This window comes from Passer montanus, unplaced genomic scaffold, assembly GCF_014805655.1.
Source record: "Passer montanus isolate IOZ18808 unplaced genomic scaffold, ASM1480565v1 scaffold13, whole genome shotgun sequence".
Lineage (NCBI taxonomy): Eukaryota > Metazoa > Chordata > Aves > Passeriformes > Passeridae > Passer > Passer montanus.
The window spans coordinates 13,837,459-13,855,227 of record NW_024359832.1 but is presented as its reverse complement, the minus strand read 5'-3'; the positions used below and the strand labels follow the sequence as shown (position 1 = coordinate 13,855,227).

At 43.1% G+C, this 17,769-nt stretch overlaps 1 protein-coding gene across 13 annotated transcripts in view; it reads right to left on the bottom strand.

Annotated features, from left to right (window-relative positions):
• PROM1 (prominin 1) overlaps positions 1–10,165 on the bottom strand; it is a 61,301-nt gene extending 51,136 nt beyond the window's left edge. For 11 of the 13 annotated variants that reach the window (XR_005626516.1, XM_039699043.1, XM_039699052.1 and 8 more), the window contains exons 1-2: positions 10,003–10,165; positions 2,864–3,277 (exon numbers count right to left, since the gene is read on the bottom strand). Coding sequence is in view for 12 of the 13 variants with exons in the window: in XM_039699043.1 (XP_039554977.1) it covers positions 2,864–3,083 (220 nt within the window). In the remaining variant the exon portion in view is untranslated. Of the gene's footprint in view, positions 1–2,863; positions 3,278–8,966; positions 9,202–9,663; positions 9,721–10,002 lie in introns of those variants that run through there. The other 2 variants (XM_039699045.1, XM_039699044.1) reach the window with 2 other exon arrangements.
• Between the last annotated feature and the right edge of the window lie 7,604 nt (positions 10,166–17,769).

Genomic DNA, 17,769 nt, shown 5'->3' with positions numbered 1-17,769 from the left:
GAGCACAATGCTGGTCTTAAAGAGTCAGCAATTTAAAAAATCTTAGAGACATTACAGTTCCTTGCCCTGGTTTTGTTACTGTAGTTTACAGGAGAACTATATTTAATCTGATTAATAACTTACTTATTAAATTGAAACCTAGATTAAAGTTATATTTCCACAAACTTGACGGCATGAACAAATTTAGAAGGGAATAAATAATTACTTATCTAGATGTAACTAGAAGAAAACCATCTCACAAAGTATTTCTTTACTGGTTTTTTTCTTTAAGTGATCCCTTTCAACTGCTGAGTCTTAGCAGCATGCAATTATGAATAACACTTCCCAAAGACTCTCATGTACTTAGTATCTTTTTTATCATAACATAATAATAAAGCATAAAGGCAGCTAGTATATGTATAAACATACAGCATATATTTATAGAGTATAAAGCATAAAAGTATGAAGTATAAAGGCATACTTTGGACTGAAGGACAGTGAATGTTATCCATCAGAGCACTATTAGAAGATGACTTACAAAGGCAGGAGTATCTACAAGCAATTAGACAATCCTATCACTTCTCCTCCAACCAGGAGTACTAATACATTGGAAAACTGAACATTGAAGTACTTCCAAGTACTAGGAAAAAATATAAGACTACTAAGATCAAAGGTCTAAGTGACTGCTGCCAAAGCTAACACACAAATGATACTCCTCTGTGTTATGGTTATATGCAATATACTGGGGCATCAACCTGGAGCTAACTATTCTGAAGCACCAGTCCCACCACAACAATGAATTCTGAAAGAGAAATCAAAAGGCTTGATTTCTGTACTCATTTGTCATCATGTTTATTTTCATCTCTGAATCAGAATTAAGTCTATTTCAATTTTAAAAACCCAAACAAAACAAATCAACCATTTTAAATATATAACTGTACCATCAATACACTGAATGTGAAAATAGAACAGCATATGGCAAAAGAGATTATGGGGATTAGCCAATTAAATGGTATGACTCAAACTGACATGATCCCCCAAATCTGTGTTTTGCAGTGAAGTATGTGGGGCCATGGGAGCATGACTTCACTTAATGCAAATAACAAAGGCAAAGTCCTGAAAATACGTGATTTGGCAAAAAGTATCCTTAAGGAAGTAGGGAGAAGTATGAGATGCTCAAACTTACAAGCTAAGAACAAATTCTCCACTTCTTTAATGGTGGAGTTCACAATACCAACTTGATATAGAACTTATTGCAAGCAGTCACACCAGAAAATAACCTTGATAAAGTCTATACTCACTAATTATTCACAAGCTTAGGAGATAAGATATTAATTTTGACATACAAGACTACAGACCAAATTCTTGGTAATATAAAAACACAGTAAATGTCTCAGTGAAATCAAGTTTCCACAAGTATAAGAGAACAAAATATTCAAGCAGAGCTTCAGGCAGAGTGGAGGCCTGCTTCTAGGAGCTGAATGCAGATGGCAATCCTCACCATCAGGTCCCACAGAGACACAAATAGCTCACCTGATCATTTAACAGAAGGAAAGAGGCAGAAGAAGCAGAGGTATCTGGAAACAGTGCCTCCCAAAGGTGAGATTACTGTCACCTTCTTGCAACTGCCCTCATTACACCTTGTGCAAGATCTGCTCAAAAGACACATCCTGCAGGAAAACAGGCCATTTTTCTGGCCTGTTTCCAGAAAGGCCACTTTTTCTGGCCCACAACAGAATAAGTATTCTGTTGGTTAACCCCTGGGATTCTGAGCACTTGCCCAAATAGAATTCATTCATTCAAGTTCAGCTGAGCTCATTCTTCTACAGTTATGTCAGAGATGCACAAAGAAATGTCAAAAGTCCAAGCAAACAGCAGTTCACAGATATCATACACATATGTGACCCATTAGAATAATGAATTTAAGACTTTATATTACTAAAAGTATAAATTTATAAATTGAAAGCTGTATTACAAAATAATATAAACACCTTTTATACACAGTTGCAGCTAAACCACCCAAAGGAATTAGTTTCAAACCAAAGCCATTCTTACATTTAATTAAAGGCTCACCTTGATACAATTTTAAATGCCAGAATTGTACAGAAGCATGAGCACTTTAAGAGCTAAGCGAAACAAAAAGCATGTTGATAAATTAGTTGATAAAACTACCAAATCCACAATTTCCAAAAGCACCTTTTAATCAATGCAACCTCAATAAGGTTGCACACACGTCTCCAACATCTTAAGTTTTTCTTTAGAAGGGACAGCTTAGTAAGAAACAAGGGGAAAAAAGTCTCATTAAAACAAGTGCAATTTCAAGTTTTAGCCTGGCAGCCTTCAAAGGAACAAGAAACTACACATGGCTATGTAATGGACACGCTCTTACATAAAACTTGTTCATGGATGCACATATATGGAAACAAATTAAATTTAATTCCAACTTCCTGGGCTAAATCTTATAATATTATAACCACCTGACTGTTTATGACAATGTGAAAAACTCAGCTGTCTCTCATGGATTTAATGGTAAATACAAAGCAGCTTATCCTCTACTTCTATCTCATGCTGCTTCACTTAAGAAAACAAGCCTCAAATCCATCAGTGACAGCTCTGAGATATGTAAGCAAAGTTCTGTGAAAGGTCACCAACATTTCATTTTCATTAACAACCTCCTCCCCATTATGCTTAGCAGAAAAGTATTCTTTAATACATAGCTGTACAGATTTCTAAGCCATAGCACACACTACTTACAAAGCCCTTCATATATTTTACTTCCTGATTATGGCCTTGGTATCTATAATAGGGTGTATCAAAATAACAAATCAATATAACAACAACAATAACAAATCTCTATTTTAAACAGAATAGTTTATTTGCTTACCTTGAGGAAAAGTATTTGGCTGCACTAAGTACAGGAATGCATGTACTATTTTAAACAAAATTCCTATTGCCCCAGGTTCATGGTATGCACCTGTATCATACGTCTTGGCTGGTACAAATCCAAAATCCAAAGTTCCAGGAGGTGGTTTGTATATAGGCTGTACCTCTGAAATTGTACCTCCACAAAACAGCAGCAGCAGCAAGCAGAGTTCCACAGCCATAGCGAGCAGTATTCATAAAACTGGAGGTAGAGGTATTTGTCCAACCAAGTCTAGAAATCTTCAATACGTTCACTTGAGGAGTGGCTTTCTAGCCAGGAGAACGCTGGTGCACCCTCACACCCCCAATTCTTAAATGTATTTTTACTTCAGAGTGGAACAGCAGCCTCTCGTGAAAATGACTCAGCGCACCATCTCTGGGAAAAAGAAGAAACAGCTCATTAACACGTGTGCAAGCAAATAGGAAAGTGCAAGACAACCTGCAATCTTCTGTGGAAATTGAACACATCAACAGTGACAAAGTGAGCCTGACAGGACAGGGAAGAAAAACATTTTGGGGCTTGTGAATAATATGTTATACTATATACATTGTACTTGAAAGAGGTGGAAAAAGAATTATGCACAGTTCCAGGTCAGTGAGTTTTCAAAAACAAAGAGAACGTTGATGCAGCTCCAAGGGAAACAAAACTAAAGGAGCATTGCATGAATTGTGCTTCTGACTAAGTACAATATGTCATGTCACAACAATTACACAATGCATTTAATTACCACCTGATGGTTCTGTAGTTGATGACACTTGTCACAAGTCATACCCTGTATTTCTTTAATTTACACCTTTTAGCAAAACCTTCAATCCTAGATACTCTTAACTGTCTTCCAAGATTAAAATTATACATCACTGAAAAATTACAAAAACAAAACAAAAAAACCCCGAAAAACAAACAAAAAACCAAACAATCCTAGATACTCTTAACTGTCTTCCAAGATTAAAATTATACACCACTGAAAAATTACAAAAACAAAACAGAAAAACCCCAAAAAACAAACAAAAAAAACCAAACAAAAAAAACCCACAAACAAAAAAAAAACCCAACGAAACATCACACTCTTGACAGATGACAATGGGTATCAGAAATTACTCTCTATTAATCCAAGCTATCTCAAAGCTCTCCTTAGGAACTGGAGAAATTTTTATTGAACAATTTTTATTTACAGCTTGCTAAAGCTGAGTGTCATTAAGATGGCTTTGGATGATTGTATATCTTTAAGAACATTCTGAATCACAGCAGCTTAATCTACCACTACCTAAGAAACGTAAACAGAAACACCCCTGGCTTTCCAACAAATTAAGTGACCATGTCTTGATCTCTAAGAAGCCAGGTAAGACTCCTTCACCTCAGCGTGCAAAAGCAGTCTCTGAGGAAACAGAGCAAAACCAGCCAAATAAAAGGCCACAGAGAAGCTGCTGCCATTCTCTGGCTCTGGAAGCTGCACATACCTGATGAGTGTGTCAGTGAGCACCGCGTTGACTTTCCCACCCCTCAGCCTGGCTTCTCTTGGGGTCGCCTTTGCTGATCCCCCAGAGTGCCACTGGCAGGGCTGTGTGGGAATCAGGCACACTGCTCATGACAAGACATCACTTGCAGCTGGAGAGCTCCCACTGCCTTCCCCAAGCACAGCTGGGTCTCTGCTGCCCTTTTCTGCATTGCCCAAGAGAAAAGCTTTCAATCTCCACCTTGGTATTCAGACCATTCACCGGCAGAATGACAGCAAAATAACACAAACACCTCACAGCTTCAGTCAGCCCAAGGCTACACGAATGCCTTGACTTCCAAGGTACTTCCAGGTCAAAGAGATGCTCAAGACAGAGACTTAAAACCTGCAGTAAGGTGAGACTTAAATCTCTCCCATGCTTCACAGTCTCTGGTTAAACACCAGCTACCTTTCTGAACCCAGTACTTTGCAAGAAGTCAAAAACACGTTGCAAGCTTGTTTAGAGTCTGTGCTGCACTCAAAGGATAGGTCAAGAAAAACATGGAACAAAGAAATACAAGATCAGATCAAAGACCTAGAGACAGTTTTGTTTCTACACTGCTCAAGTGAGTTAAGACGAAACACTCAAACCTGTCTTTCTTTCTCGTGGTTTATGAAAACCAAGACGAATGAATAGTAATAACACTACAATTAGCACAATTATCCAACCCTTATTCAAAAAAGTGATGTTAGCAACCCCTCTGAAATATGCTCAACACAAGCACACAGTAATTTAGAATACACAATACCATGGAAAAGAATGTTCTGTTATAGATTAATGAAAGAAAATAAAAAGTTCAAATCCAAAATATTAATGTTTCTCCGTTAATTTTTTACTAAGACTAGTTTTCACGAGCCTAGAAGATACTTTTTAGTGGAGTTTTATCATATGCACATCTTGCTATAAGGCTGAACACAGAGACAGTCAAAAAGTGAAAACTGCTTAGGCTGCAGTTTATTATCAAATCTCAAGACACCTACAGGACAGAATATCACAAGACCACAACTAGATGAAAAAAAATAATTTTGCCTTTATGGCAGAACAGTGAAAATTGTGCAAGTCTGATACACTACTATTCTGATGCCAAAATTACCTTTGTTTTTACATATATTCCTCATATATACTCATAGCTCTGTGGACTATTATTGTATAGCTGTATAGTTTCCTAGTTAACTCCAGTACTTTTCCTATTAGACAAATTCCTGAAGGTCTGTTCTAATCTTGCTTCTTCTGGGAATCAAAGCTGAGCCACCTTCTCAAAACAATTTCTCATGTTTTAGACATAAACAGGGTAGAGCTAGTAACAAGAGGGGGGAGGGGGCTTCAGAGGGGGTCAAACCCAGAGGGGAATCACTTCATTAACTGTATTTCATTAACTGTATTTCTATTTGGGGATTCTTGTCAATTATGCTAATTTGCTAAACTTATAGAAGTGTGAAAGCCCTATTACATGTATCTTTTCAATGCCACTTCGGCATGCATGTCAGCATGTTGTGCATCTGGAGGTGCACAATTCAAGGCAACAGTTGAATTTTTTTCCTTAAAAAGAGATTTCAACAATTTTTCCATGTCTGGTATAGTTTTCTGGAGATTTCTGAAGTACAGTTGCAACACTTCAGTGAGTCAGGAGAAAAAGCTCACACATGGTCACTGAGCCTTGATTCCAAAAGTTAAGGAAACAGGTGCAAAAGCATCCATTTCAGTGAAAGGTTAAGTGTGGTTGAGAAAGATGAAACCGAGAAGATGATGACTTCTCTAACTGGTGTTTTAAGGCAAAGCTCTCTGTAGTGCTCTGTTATATTAGAGAGAGGGCAGAAGAAGATTAAGTACACATACAACTTTTTTTGGTTAGATTTTAGATTAAAGACAATTTAAAGCCTATCTAATTGCACAAACAGGCAAATAAAACAGTTAAAATGTTCTCCAATACAGGAAAACAATCACTACACCTTCTAGAAGTAAGTGGTCATGTATTAACCAAGATAAAGTGGGCAGTTTTAAGACAAGGACACTATTGAAATTGCGAGGACACTCCCTGTACTGCAGAAACTGACAATGTTTAGTGGAAAAACCTAACTTTTCAATTCTACACAGTTTTCAGTCAGGCTCTTATAAAACTGAACTGAGTTTCCTGCAAATCAACAAATGTGCAGACTTATGACCATATTCTCTTTCTCTCCCTTTGTTGGCAAATAGATCACAGCAAACATGGTACGCACAATCTATAGTGGGGCAATTCTGCCAGACTGACACCAGTTCTTCTCTACACTACATAAAACACAATTACGTTTAATAAACACAGTTATGTTTTATAAAACACTCTTATTTTCAAGGTTACATTAATAATAATAATCAGGAACTTGCAGAAACACTATTAAGCCTACAACTTAAGACACCTTTGAGCGTCTAACATGCATTCGATCTACCTAAAAATAACTCAGATGTAAAAAGCTCCCAGCAGTTCTCCTTTTCTTGATATCTAAAAGAAACTTAGCTGGGAGCTTATTAGTAGTTAAATACGCAAGATAAACAGCATTAAAGAGGAAAAATCTATCCCTGAAATCTGTAATTCTGAGAACTTCAAAAGTGACATACAAAGGAGTGACACAAATAAAGAGAAGTGAATAGCATTTTATGCTAATCTTCACTGCAGCATGTGGGCATCTCATTTCCTCAGACACAGTGTGGCATCACTGCAGTCAATGAGTTACAGGAACTGCCAGTACAACTCTCTCCAAGCTCAAGTAAACAGTGAATGAAAAGAAGCTGTGTGAAACTTTGAAATGCTTACAGGAATTATCAAATAAGCTACCAATTTCATTACTACACACCCTGCAAAGTACTTAACAAGTTAAAATAAATTAAAATTTTTCATGATTATGTGTGGTTTGCAAATGTCCATTTGGAAGAGACACAAGCCTTTGCATTTTATTCTGTGGCTGACACTAATATTCTATATGTACAAGTCACTAAGCATAACTCCTGGGGTTTTAAACACCACCTGTGGAGAACATCATCACTCAAATATGCAGCAGAATTATCATCTCAGGTATATCCTATCCTGTTACTAGAAGTGTTTTCCAAAACCAGCCTGTGCTTTAAGTTCAACAAGGGAAGAGGAGACAGAGCTGGATGCTTTAGTTCAGCAACCTACATGATACACCAACTCTGAACAGCAGAGCTCAGAGGCAGCAGGATGTGCAGCTCTTTGTTCCAACGGGACTGGCCTCCTTCTGTTTAACACCACAATCCCTGCAAACACAGCACTGCAGAGCAGTGATGCAACCACGATTAACCCCCGTGAACTGAAATTCAATCAGCCAGGGGCCAGACTGCTGAAGCTCAATGGGGGTGCCTGCTGGCAGTGAACCAGGATGGGCCGGGATGGTGGCACATGCAGTTGTCCATAGGAAGCCCACACAAAGGTTCTGAGCACATCTGTTACATTTTTCAATCATACATTTGAAAATCTAAGTCCATAATCCCTGTCCACCATGCCAGAAGTAAAATTAAAACAGCCAAAAAACAGAGTTACAGGCAGACTGAAACTCCTAAGTATGGAAAAAAGCCCCAAAAAAACAACCAAACCCACACTACCACCTTCCATTCAAGAGACCCAACACAGCAAGCCAAGTTAGATACTGGCAGGTTAAAAAGGTGTAGTTTTCTGTTACAAAATCTGCTTAGGCCTACCAACAATTACAACCTGTTGCCATAGGAGGATTGAGAAGCAGATAAGCATAATAAACACCAGGGACTGCAGAACAGAGCTTGGCAGCACTGAGACAAACTAAACAAACATCATCTTCCACACAAGGCAGCCTTGGTACTCATCTGACTTGCCTGCTATACGTTCAAATTGACTAAGTGAAAAATTGTGTTTGGTCAGGAAAAATTGAATATTCAAAATCCAGTTTGCTTTAAACAACTTCTTACTAATTTCAAAATTAATAAACTAAAAAAGGCAACATAAAAAATTCTTCTGTTTTACAAGCCACAGCCATTTGCAAGCAGAAGCACATCTGCAAAAATTCCAGGTGAGATACCTTCCCCCAAGTGTAAGCAGGTCTGATTTTCAGCTGACTGCCTAAATCTTTAAAGTACATTTTCACTAACTAAATGATTTATTTACCTTGATTCTAAGTGATCATTCTTAAATTACTTTCCAGCATCACATAGAAAACTGTAAAACACAGCAAGTCCAGCCCATAAACAGGCAGTTTTTGGGAAGTGTGAACTGATAAGCGCTGTGTACGTGTCCCAACACAAGGTACTGCAACACGACGCATGTTTCCCACGAGCAGCCGAGACCAAACCTTTCCTTCACCTTCTTACGAATCACTTACACAGTAGATAACTCTTTCTCTAACAGGCTGCCTCGTCCTTACCCGCAAACTGCAGAGGAGCGCGGGTACCGCAGCTCTGCCTCTGCTGGAACACCGACCGATGGGTAGTTTCTTTACCGGATCCGCTGCATCTTGTGCGTGCAGAAGACACAGCCCATGTTTAGTACCACAACTGCCCCTTCTCCCCGCTCAGGGATGAGGTTCCCGGCTCACTGCAGCGCTCACCTCGGCTGAGGAGACGTGTGGCCAGCCGGGGTGGGCAGGCGAGCTGCCCAGGTGCGCAGCGAGCAGGCAGCGGCAGCACCGCCTCAGGGAGCTCCTCCGAGGCGGGCGGCATCCGCCGCAGCGCCGCCGTGCCGAGCGCGGAGCCCGCAGGAGCGCACGGGCCCTCTCCCCGCTCACATCCACCGCAGAGCCCAGGCTGGGGGTCGCCTCCCTGCACCCCAAGCCCCCCGCCCCTGACGAGCCGATTTCGAGCACGGCACAGCCCCGTCCGCCTCACCGAGACGGCTCAGACGATCCCCACCGCCCGCCTCCCCCCTCTAGCCCCGGGCAGGTGCCCTCAGCGACCGCCCTTTTCCTCCTCCTCCTTCCCGTGGAGCGGCTTCCCCTCTTCCCGGAGACGTCTGGGGCTCTCCCCGCCCAGCTCCCGCCGCTCCTCTCCCGGTGGCTCACAGCTGTCCCCGACTTCTCCCCAAACGCCGCCGCCACACACGACCCACGGGAGCGAATGCGCACCCCGTGCCCGCCGCCCCGCTCTGCTCGGCGAGCGGACCCGCCCTGGCTCCCTGCGGACCGGCCGCATTCCCCCGCCGTGCCGCAGCCCCCTCCTCCCGGCCAAACCCGTCTCTCCCGCCATCCCGCTCCCCAGCCCCCCGCAGCACCGACCTGCCCGCCGGCCGCTCCTCTGCCCCCGCCTCACCCCGCGCTCTCAGGGCGCCTCCATCCCGCCGCTCCCACAGGTCGCTTTCCCAGCCTCTGCTGAGCCCCTGGGATCCCTTCCCGCCGGCAGCCCCCTTCCCTCGGGCACCCTCCTCCCTCGACGGGCGCCCGCCACCCCTCACTCGGCTTCACGGAGCTCCCCCGCCCGCCGCCGCTCTCCCGCGAGGGAAGGGGCCGCGCTCTGCCGGCCACGACCTCCCGTCCGCAGCGGGAGATCACGGAGGAGCCTCAGAGCCTCATCCCCGCCTGCTGCCCCCCACGGCCCCGCCGGAGCTGCCCGGGACCCCCCCTCACGTACGTCCCCGCCCGCAGCACTCACCGGTCGAAAGCGGACAGCGAGCCGGAGACGGCGGGTCACAGCCAGCACAGCACAGCCCGCTCCGCCTCAGAGCGCCGCGGCTGCCGTGGTGGCGGTGCCGCCCGCGCATGGATTACGGAGGGCGGGCTCTGCCCCGGGCCGGGGCTGCAGGACCACCCCGACAGGCCGGGATGGTGGGGGGAGGAAGAGGAGGAGCGTGAGGGGTTTAACCCCGGCGGGATGTGCGGGGCGAGTGGCTCGGTGGATAGGGATAGGCTGCGTGCCGCTGCGGCGGAGCCGAGCGGGCCGGGCTGAGCCCGCAGCCCTGCGGGGACGCAGCGGTCGGTGACCTGTTGCATCCCGGGCAGGCTCCCGCCCTGTTCCCGGCCGGCCAGGTGCTCCGCCGCGCCGGGAGCCGTGGCCGGGCTCTGCCGAGGCACTTCCCCCTCGCCGCCCCGGGCATGGCCGTGCCATCTCCCCTTGGCCATTGCCTCTGGGGTTGGTTCGAGGTCAGAAGGGTTTGATTTTCGCATCAAGATGACTTACTCCGTTAGCTTTTAAAAAACAAAAAAAATAATCTTGTTTTACTCCTCTCGAGAGGTGTCCTTATTTCTTGATGGGTTTAGCATTTCCTTCAAGGCTGTTATCTATGTTCCTAAGTGTTCTCTGTTCCCGAAGGCCAGTGATTTACTGGTAAAAGGAGAAGTGTTTTTCTTACAGTAACATACCCTTCCAAAGGCTGTTGTGCAGAAGCCTTGTGCAGATTTGTTTGTGCTTTTGATTTTTATTTGCAACTTTGGTGTATTAATGTGTTCCTCTATTGCAACAGTAAAATATGAACATGATTCTTGCCTCTGTTGCTACACCCTCTGTTATTCAGCATCACAAATGCATTGCAAGATGAAGCAAGAATTTTTGCTGGACATCCAAGGTTATGCTGGTTCCTTGGAAATCAGTAAAAAAAAAAATGATGGAGAGAAGGCAGTTAGTCTCCTTTTTGCAGGCAGAAACATATCAAGGCTACAGCTATGGCACCGCTCTGCATTGCTAATTTAAGCTTGGCCAAACATCGAACTGTTTTCCCACAGGCAGTATTCAGTGTTGCTGAAATCTACCTGTATTTCAGTTCAGGGCATCTGCCAGCAATGCACATCAAAGAGCAAGTTGCTACACTGGCTGCACACAGAACAGTTATCCTGACCAGAGCCAATCTTGGCTTGTTCAGCAGGAGGATATGTAAAGGCACAACCCAAAATGGAGTGGTACAGAGCTCAGAGAAAGGCTCTTTTCCTAGTCCTTGTTGTCATAGGCACCCTAAGCCAGTGTCAAAGAGGAGCAACAGAGTATCTTGGGGAAAACAGAACACCTTGACCGACAGACAAATGTGTTAAATTAGTCAGTCTGACAAACAGAATTACAGTTCCTGTCTTAAGCTTTGCATGAACCTTGTTCTAAATAGAAGAGAATATTCCTTCCAGAAAATGGGCTGTGAGTGCCCAACACTGTTAATGAGACAATATGGTGAGTTTGATTCCCTTGCTTCCATTCAGAGTTAAACCAGAAAGGCCAAGTCCTACTGACCTCAGTGACTCACTGACTGATTTTAAAATGTAGAGTGAAGGTGTATGGCTATAGTGATAGATATCTGCAAGGATGGAATAGTCTGTAGGGACTCAAAGAGAATGTGGGAATGCAGAAGAGAAGAGTGTGGAATGAAGGTGCAGAAAATATTGACTTGCTGGACCCAAAGATATTTAGATTTTCTCTTGGGTTACTAATTTATACATGTGATAGGTTTTCTACCATTTATGGTAGACTACCATAGTGTTTCAGGATGAGAAATGTCTGTAGTGTCCATAAACAAGGACACGAAAGTAGAGTAACAGGAAAAAGATACTAGCTTTCAGACAAAAATTGAATCTGAATCAGGACCAAGACTACTAATGGAGGCATTTCTTCAGCAGACTAAGTCAACACCTATTTTATTATTATTATTATTATTATCCATGTATGACAGATCTGTTTATTTTCATGGATGTTGCTATCAATATAAGAAAGCTTTCCAGTCATTTCTGAGTTTCTCTGTACTATTGGGATCTAACCTGAAATAAAGGACTTGCCTAAGGTGCCTGGAAGTGATTGAGTTAAGATAATTTATATTGTATTGGGTACTGAAATGTGTTGTCTGAGCAGCACCTAGTTAGCATGTCAGAGCTTGTCACTGTGAGATGGTAAATGGAAGCATGACCTCTCCAGCTGCCTCCCCTTACATTGCTGGCAACCCCAAGTGTGTGTCTGACCTGAAACTGCTCTGAGCACCTGGTGACCTTTCCTTGATGTTTCTTCTCTGTTAACTGCACATCAGGTAGAGGCAGGCAGCTGTAAAGTGGGAAATACTGCACCAGTTTGCAGCCCTTTCCCTCTTGTGTCCCTGCCATCCAAACCCCAGCTGTGCCTGGGCTGCACGCTCCTGTGGCAAGGGATGTGCTGGTCTGTGCTTTGCCTGCATGGGGAACACAGTCACATTCAGGAGGCACAATGTGTGACAACAGGATGGAGTTTTAGCAAGCTCAGAGACAGGATGGAGGCTCAGCAAGCTTAGAGACATCAAGAAAACTTGTCCTTGAGGGAATGCATCATTGTCTATCTGTGGTCTTTTGTACCTTTTTAGGGTGATTTGGCTAAATTTATTCAGGATGCCTTCTAGCTCTGCTCTTTGTGGCCAAAACTTTTAAATTATGTCAGCACTCAGAGCTGTGGTCAGGTTCCTGAGGCAGCTGAACCCTAATTGCTCACATAAATGAGGAAGCAGTCTTTCAAACCACAGCACAGTAGGTGATAAAGCTTCTGAAAACCTGCTGTATAAGCATCCAAAACAGTAACAGCTGGAAGAAAAAAACCTGACCCATACTCTGTGGTGAGCATTTGAAAATCTGGCTGCATATCAATCATCTCTGTTATCTCAGAGGAAAATCCTCAGATAACAGGAAGATACATGAGATTTAGAGCTTAACTATAATGGTTGTATCATGTAATTGATTTTTAAGTAGAGCTTGTGATTAAAGGTCTATTAGATAAATAGCCTTTTTCATTAGTTGGAGTCCAGCTAGTATTCCCTGAAGAGACTTAAATCATAACTCCAAACTTTCCACCTCCCAAAAAAGAAAAAGGACAAAATACAAGGTATAAGGACCTCTTATATTGTGTTTAATCTTCATGTGGATGTTTGTTTAGAGAGAGAAGGGTGCATGGAAGTGTGGGAGAGGAGCAGCATGCCTTCTCTGCACCAGGGCTGTGGAGAAAAGTGATTTACATACACCCTTTGCCAAGAACTTGTCAGAGTGAGAGCATCCAGCATTCTGCCAGCGTCCCAAAATTGAACCAGTCTGCTTATCCTTCTTGTCAGCTCTAGCCTTTAGCCCAATGCCTGCCCACTTTGCTCTGCTTTCTGTGGGTTACAACCCCTGAGTCCTTCCCTGTCCTCTGCCCCTGTGTGCCCTGCTTATCTCTGCCCTTCCTCTTGCCACTCAATACCACGCTTCCCTTCTGGCCTGGCTTAGCCCTTTGGATTCTGCCAGCCCTCCCAGTTAGCAAATGCTGCCCAGCAGCACTCACCAGCTACCTGCATGGCCCATGGCCTCCTTCTGCTCAGCTCCTCACATTCACCCTTTCTCCCCTCTCTGACATCCACAGCTGCAGCCTTCCTCATCCTTAATTCTTCTGTGGGATGCAAGGCTTAAAGGATTACAGGCTGTATGAGTTCACAACCCGAACTCCAAGCTGTGAACTCTTTGAGGCTGGAGCTAGCCTCACCCAGGCTCTGCAGGCTTTGTGAGAGAAGAGAAATTGAGTTAGAGCAAGCAGGAGGAACATTTTGCTGTATTAGACACAAAGCATGCAAAATTTGAAAGAATCATTGGAATGCATAAAAATGGTGGGAAACACTACAATTACCATGTGCTATACTCTGCCATGTATTTGCTTAATTTCTCACTCCCAAGGAAAAATAAAAAAATGAAAATGACAATGTTACATTAATTCTCAAGCTCAGAAAACAGTGTGATGTTTCATGGTAGACCTTTGATTCATGCCAGTTTAGGGTATGATTTCAGTAAGGATTGCCTTCATTTGAATGGAAGATTTATATCACTTTAGGATGCCTTCAGAGAGTTGATATTTTGTCAGCTATACATCTTGCCATTATGCTCTGTTGTGCCCCTTTCTTGTGACTGTGATAAATCTGCATGTCAACTCGTCAGGGAACTTAAAAATTATATTCGTTGTTTTTCATCTGAGGAAACAAACCAGTAGTAGTTGCTATAACAGATTTCACAGCTAAACAAAGATACAAAATGACAGGGATTACATGATGCATGTACTTGAAGCTTGTATCTTCTTTTATGAGCTCCCCCACCCCCCCTATACAGACTCACTCTGGTTTTCCATCATTTCTATGTTTTATTTCTGCTTGCAAGCTTTGCCTCTTGGCATCCTGATAAACTACAAAGTCAGGAATGCTTGAAACAAAAATGGGAAGACATGTCTTTTTGACACTGGAACAAAATTAGTAACCCAAAAGAATATCTAAATGTCTTTGGCTCCAGCAAGTCAAGATTTTCTGCAGCTTCATTCCATGCTCTTCTCCTCTGCATTTTCACATTCTTTTCAAGTTCCTGACTTGGTTCTGATGCTGTTTGGTAACAGGTTGGGGTGCAATGGCCAACTGCCACTCCAAGTTTTGGTTCCAGCTCCAGCACCCTCCACTTTTCAGGTAACAAAAAGGTCCTGGTCAGCATCTCCAAGGTTCTTTCTGTGGGAGCTGGATGTAATGAGTTGTCTGATAGAGGACATGGCCATATCAGCAAGGGCATTTCAGTTTGTTAGAAAGCAACTTATGGCTTTGCATGAACGCTTTCAGATGAAGTCCTGAAATCTCCTGCACATGTGTAATTTCACCTGACAGAGATTTTAAATAAGGATGCTCCTGTTTACCAAATTTGAACACATAGTTTGGTGCCTTCCCTTTCAGAAATCAGGGTACTGCCATGGGACATGGGACTGTCTGCTCTCAATACTGGTATTTCCTTGCTTGTGGCCAGTTAAGCACTGCTGCCTGTACAGCTCTTTCTTGTGATATACTGATATCTTGTGGGGGAAATACAGGCTTCAGCTGGGCTGGGTCCCAAAGGCACAGTCACAAAGCTCAGTCCTGGCTAACAAATTAATCTGTGCAGATGATGCAAGTGGCCAGCAGCTGTATGTGGGACAGCACGAGCTTAGACAGTGGCCTTGCCTCAGGCTACTGTCATGGACACCTGGAGATTAGAATTGATAGATTATTCTTCTCTCTTGTGGATTACTTATTTTGTGTTTTTTTAATGAATGCATTTATAAATTTTTTCTGAAAGCCAGGATCTGAGATAGACAGCCTGGGCAGAGGCCAGAGAGGCTGTAATAGACAGTTTACACAAACTGTGAATCCAATAAAAGTATCTGTATATCAGTAAGAACAGAAGAGTACAAAAGTATTTAATCAGCTAAACCGAGTACATACGTGAATGCTATCACAGAAGCAAAGTCATTGATCTGGATAGTCACTTTTCAGGAAAAAGAAGATTGGGTTTCATCTCTATTTGTGACTCTCTGACAAGCAGAAGCCCCTTCAGCTCAGGGTGACTATCCCATGCTTTCCACAAAATGTAATCCTACCTCAGGAGCTTAGCTGCTGCAGTGACCTTCTTTTGTCTGCTTGCTCTGTAGTAAATGCTGTCTGACGTGAGTAAGAAGATTGGAAGAAGGTTATTTTTAATATCAGTATTAAATAATCTGTAGCACAACAAAACACAAGAAAGGAAGGCATCCATTTATTGTTTTCAGGGAGAATGACACCACCACCTACAACATCTTGTAGGGAGCTCATAAACAACACACATTGTAGGATTAACAGAGCCCCTTTGCTCCAGTTTCTATTATTAACTTTACACCTACTGCAAGTCTCCTCAAATGAACTATATGAGGTATAACAATTTATCTAATACAGACTATACCTCAGCTGTAAATTTATTACCAGGATTGTAAAGATCTGGGTTTTATAAGCCCTTCACAGAGTTGTGCTGAGCACCTGATCCCTAAGGTTCTTCCAGTGTGAGTAGAGAGCAATTTTTATCATTGTCCAGGCTTTATGGTCTAGGTGATGAGCTTTTCCCTCCCTCTCCTCATGTTCAGCTCCATACTTAAAAATTCTCCCAAAATTTCTGTCCCCATCCCAAGCTCCCAGGTTCCACAGAACAGTTGGAATAACAGCCTTCTACCCACAAGCTGTGTTATCACACAAAACAGGAGTGCAACCTCTCCCCTTTGCCACCTCACAGCTCTGTCTCTCTCCTTGGTCTTCTCAAGTTTGATACAAAACCATTCATTATGGCTGAGAAAAAGACTGCAGCCCTGATGATAACATGACACAAGCAAAATGACTTTTTTTCCTTTAAATTAATGCTTTCTTTCCCCTAGGAAGGTATTTTCAGAATTTTGTGAAGATAGGCTCTTTCTTTCTCTAATGGTCTCATTAATTTAATATTTCCTGTATTTTACCTTCCTGCTGCTAAGCTATAAGAGACCAAGACATTGTGAAGTATTTCTACTGTTGAGCCATGTAAGATATGTAAAAGAAAAGCTGACCTTTAACCTTTTTGCATGTCAGAACATCAAATTATTTTCATTTTGTAAGTATTTCATGGCAACATTAAGCCTTTGAGAACAGAGAACATGTATGTCGGAGGACACCTGAAGTTTTTTGCTTTAAAGTTAATCTGTAATCTTAGAATGTGGCCTGAATTCAGGTTGCACGCAGCTGTATTTGTGCAGGCAGCAGAGCAAGAATCATCCTCATGCTCCAAGAGCCACAGAGTGCCTCTGGTTGTGCCCTGCTGCAGGCTGCAGCTTCCCTCCCTGCTTGAGTTCACAGTGGGGCTGATGAGAGCAGCAGGGCTGCATCCACAGGGCTGCTGTTATCTTGTTTGATCTGTGCTCAGGTGTCCAGCCTCTGCCTCCAGAAGTCCACATGAGTCTCCAGACTGGTACAGTTCAAGGAATAGTGAAGCCTGGGGGTGCAGGTCTCTCACCTGAGCACACCCTGCAGTCTGCACCCTGTGGCCTGGGAACAGAGGCCCACATATACACAGAAAACAGACATTGCACAGATAATCCATGATCTGAGCAAAACCAAGACTGACTTTCATCAAGTTTGCTCATCACCTGCTTTCATAAAAGGGACTGCAGCAAGTCCTGCACTCTTTGGTCTGTACTGCATCTTGTGAAGAAAGGAATGGTCAGGTGTTGTTTCATAAGCTCCTTGATTTATATTTTTCTTTTTCTTTAAGCCAGAGAGGACTGTCCTGATTCCCTTGCATGTGATTCATAGGCACAACATACACAAATCCATGAAGATTTATACTAGTTTCAATATTAAGCTGGCAGGTGTGGCAGACTCCTGGGAAGAGGTAGCTGGGTGTCAGATGAGAGTGGACTTTGGTGTACTGTGAAATGTCTGAACAGACATCTTCTCTCATCATTAAAGACTAAAATTTTAGCCTTCACCTCAGTAGTCTAGTTTAATTTTCCCGTTTCTTTTTCACTGTTTTGAACATCCTCACAGTAGCGATGACCAGTGTAGTGGGTCCACAGTACCAAGCAATACCAAAGAATTAGGAGTGGTACCACTCAGTGGTGATGGCATGTCTTCAACTTTGACCTCTGCATCTTGGTCAAACACTGTTTGGTGCCATTTGA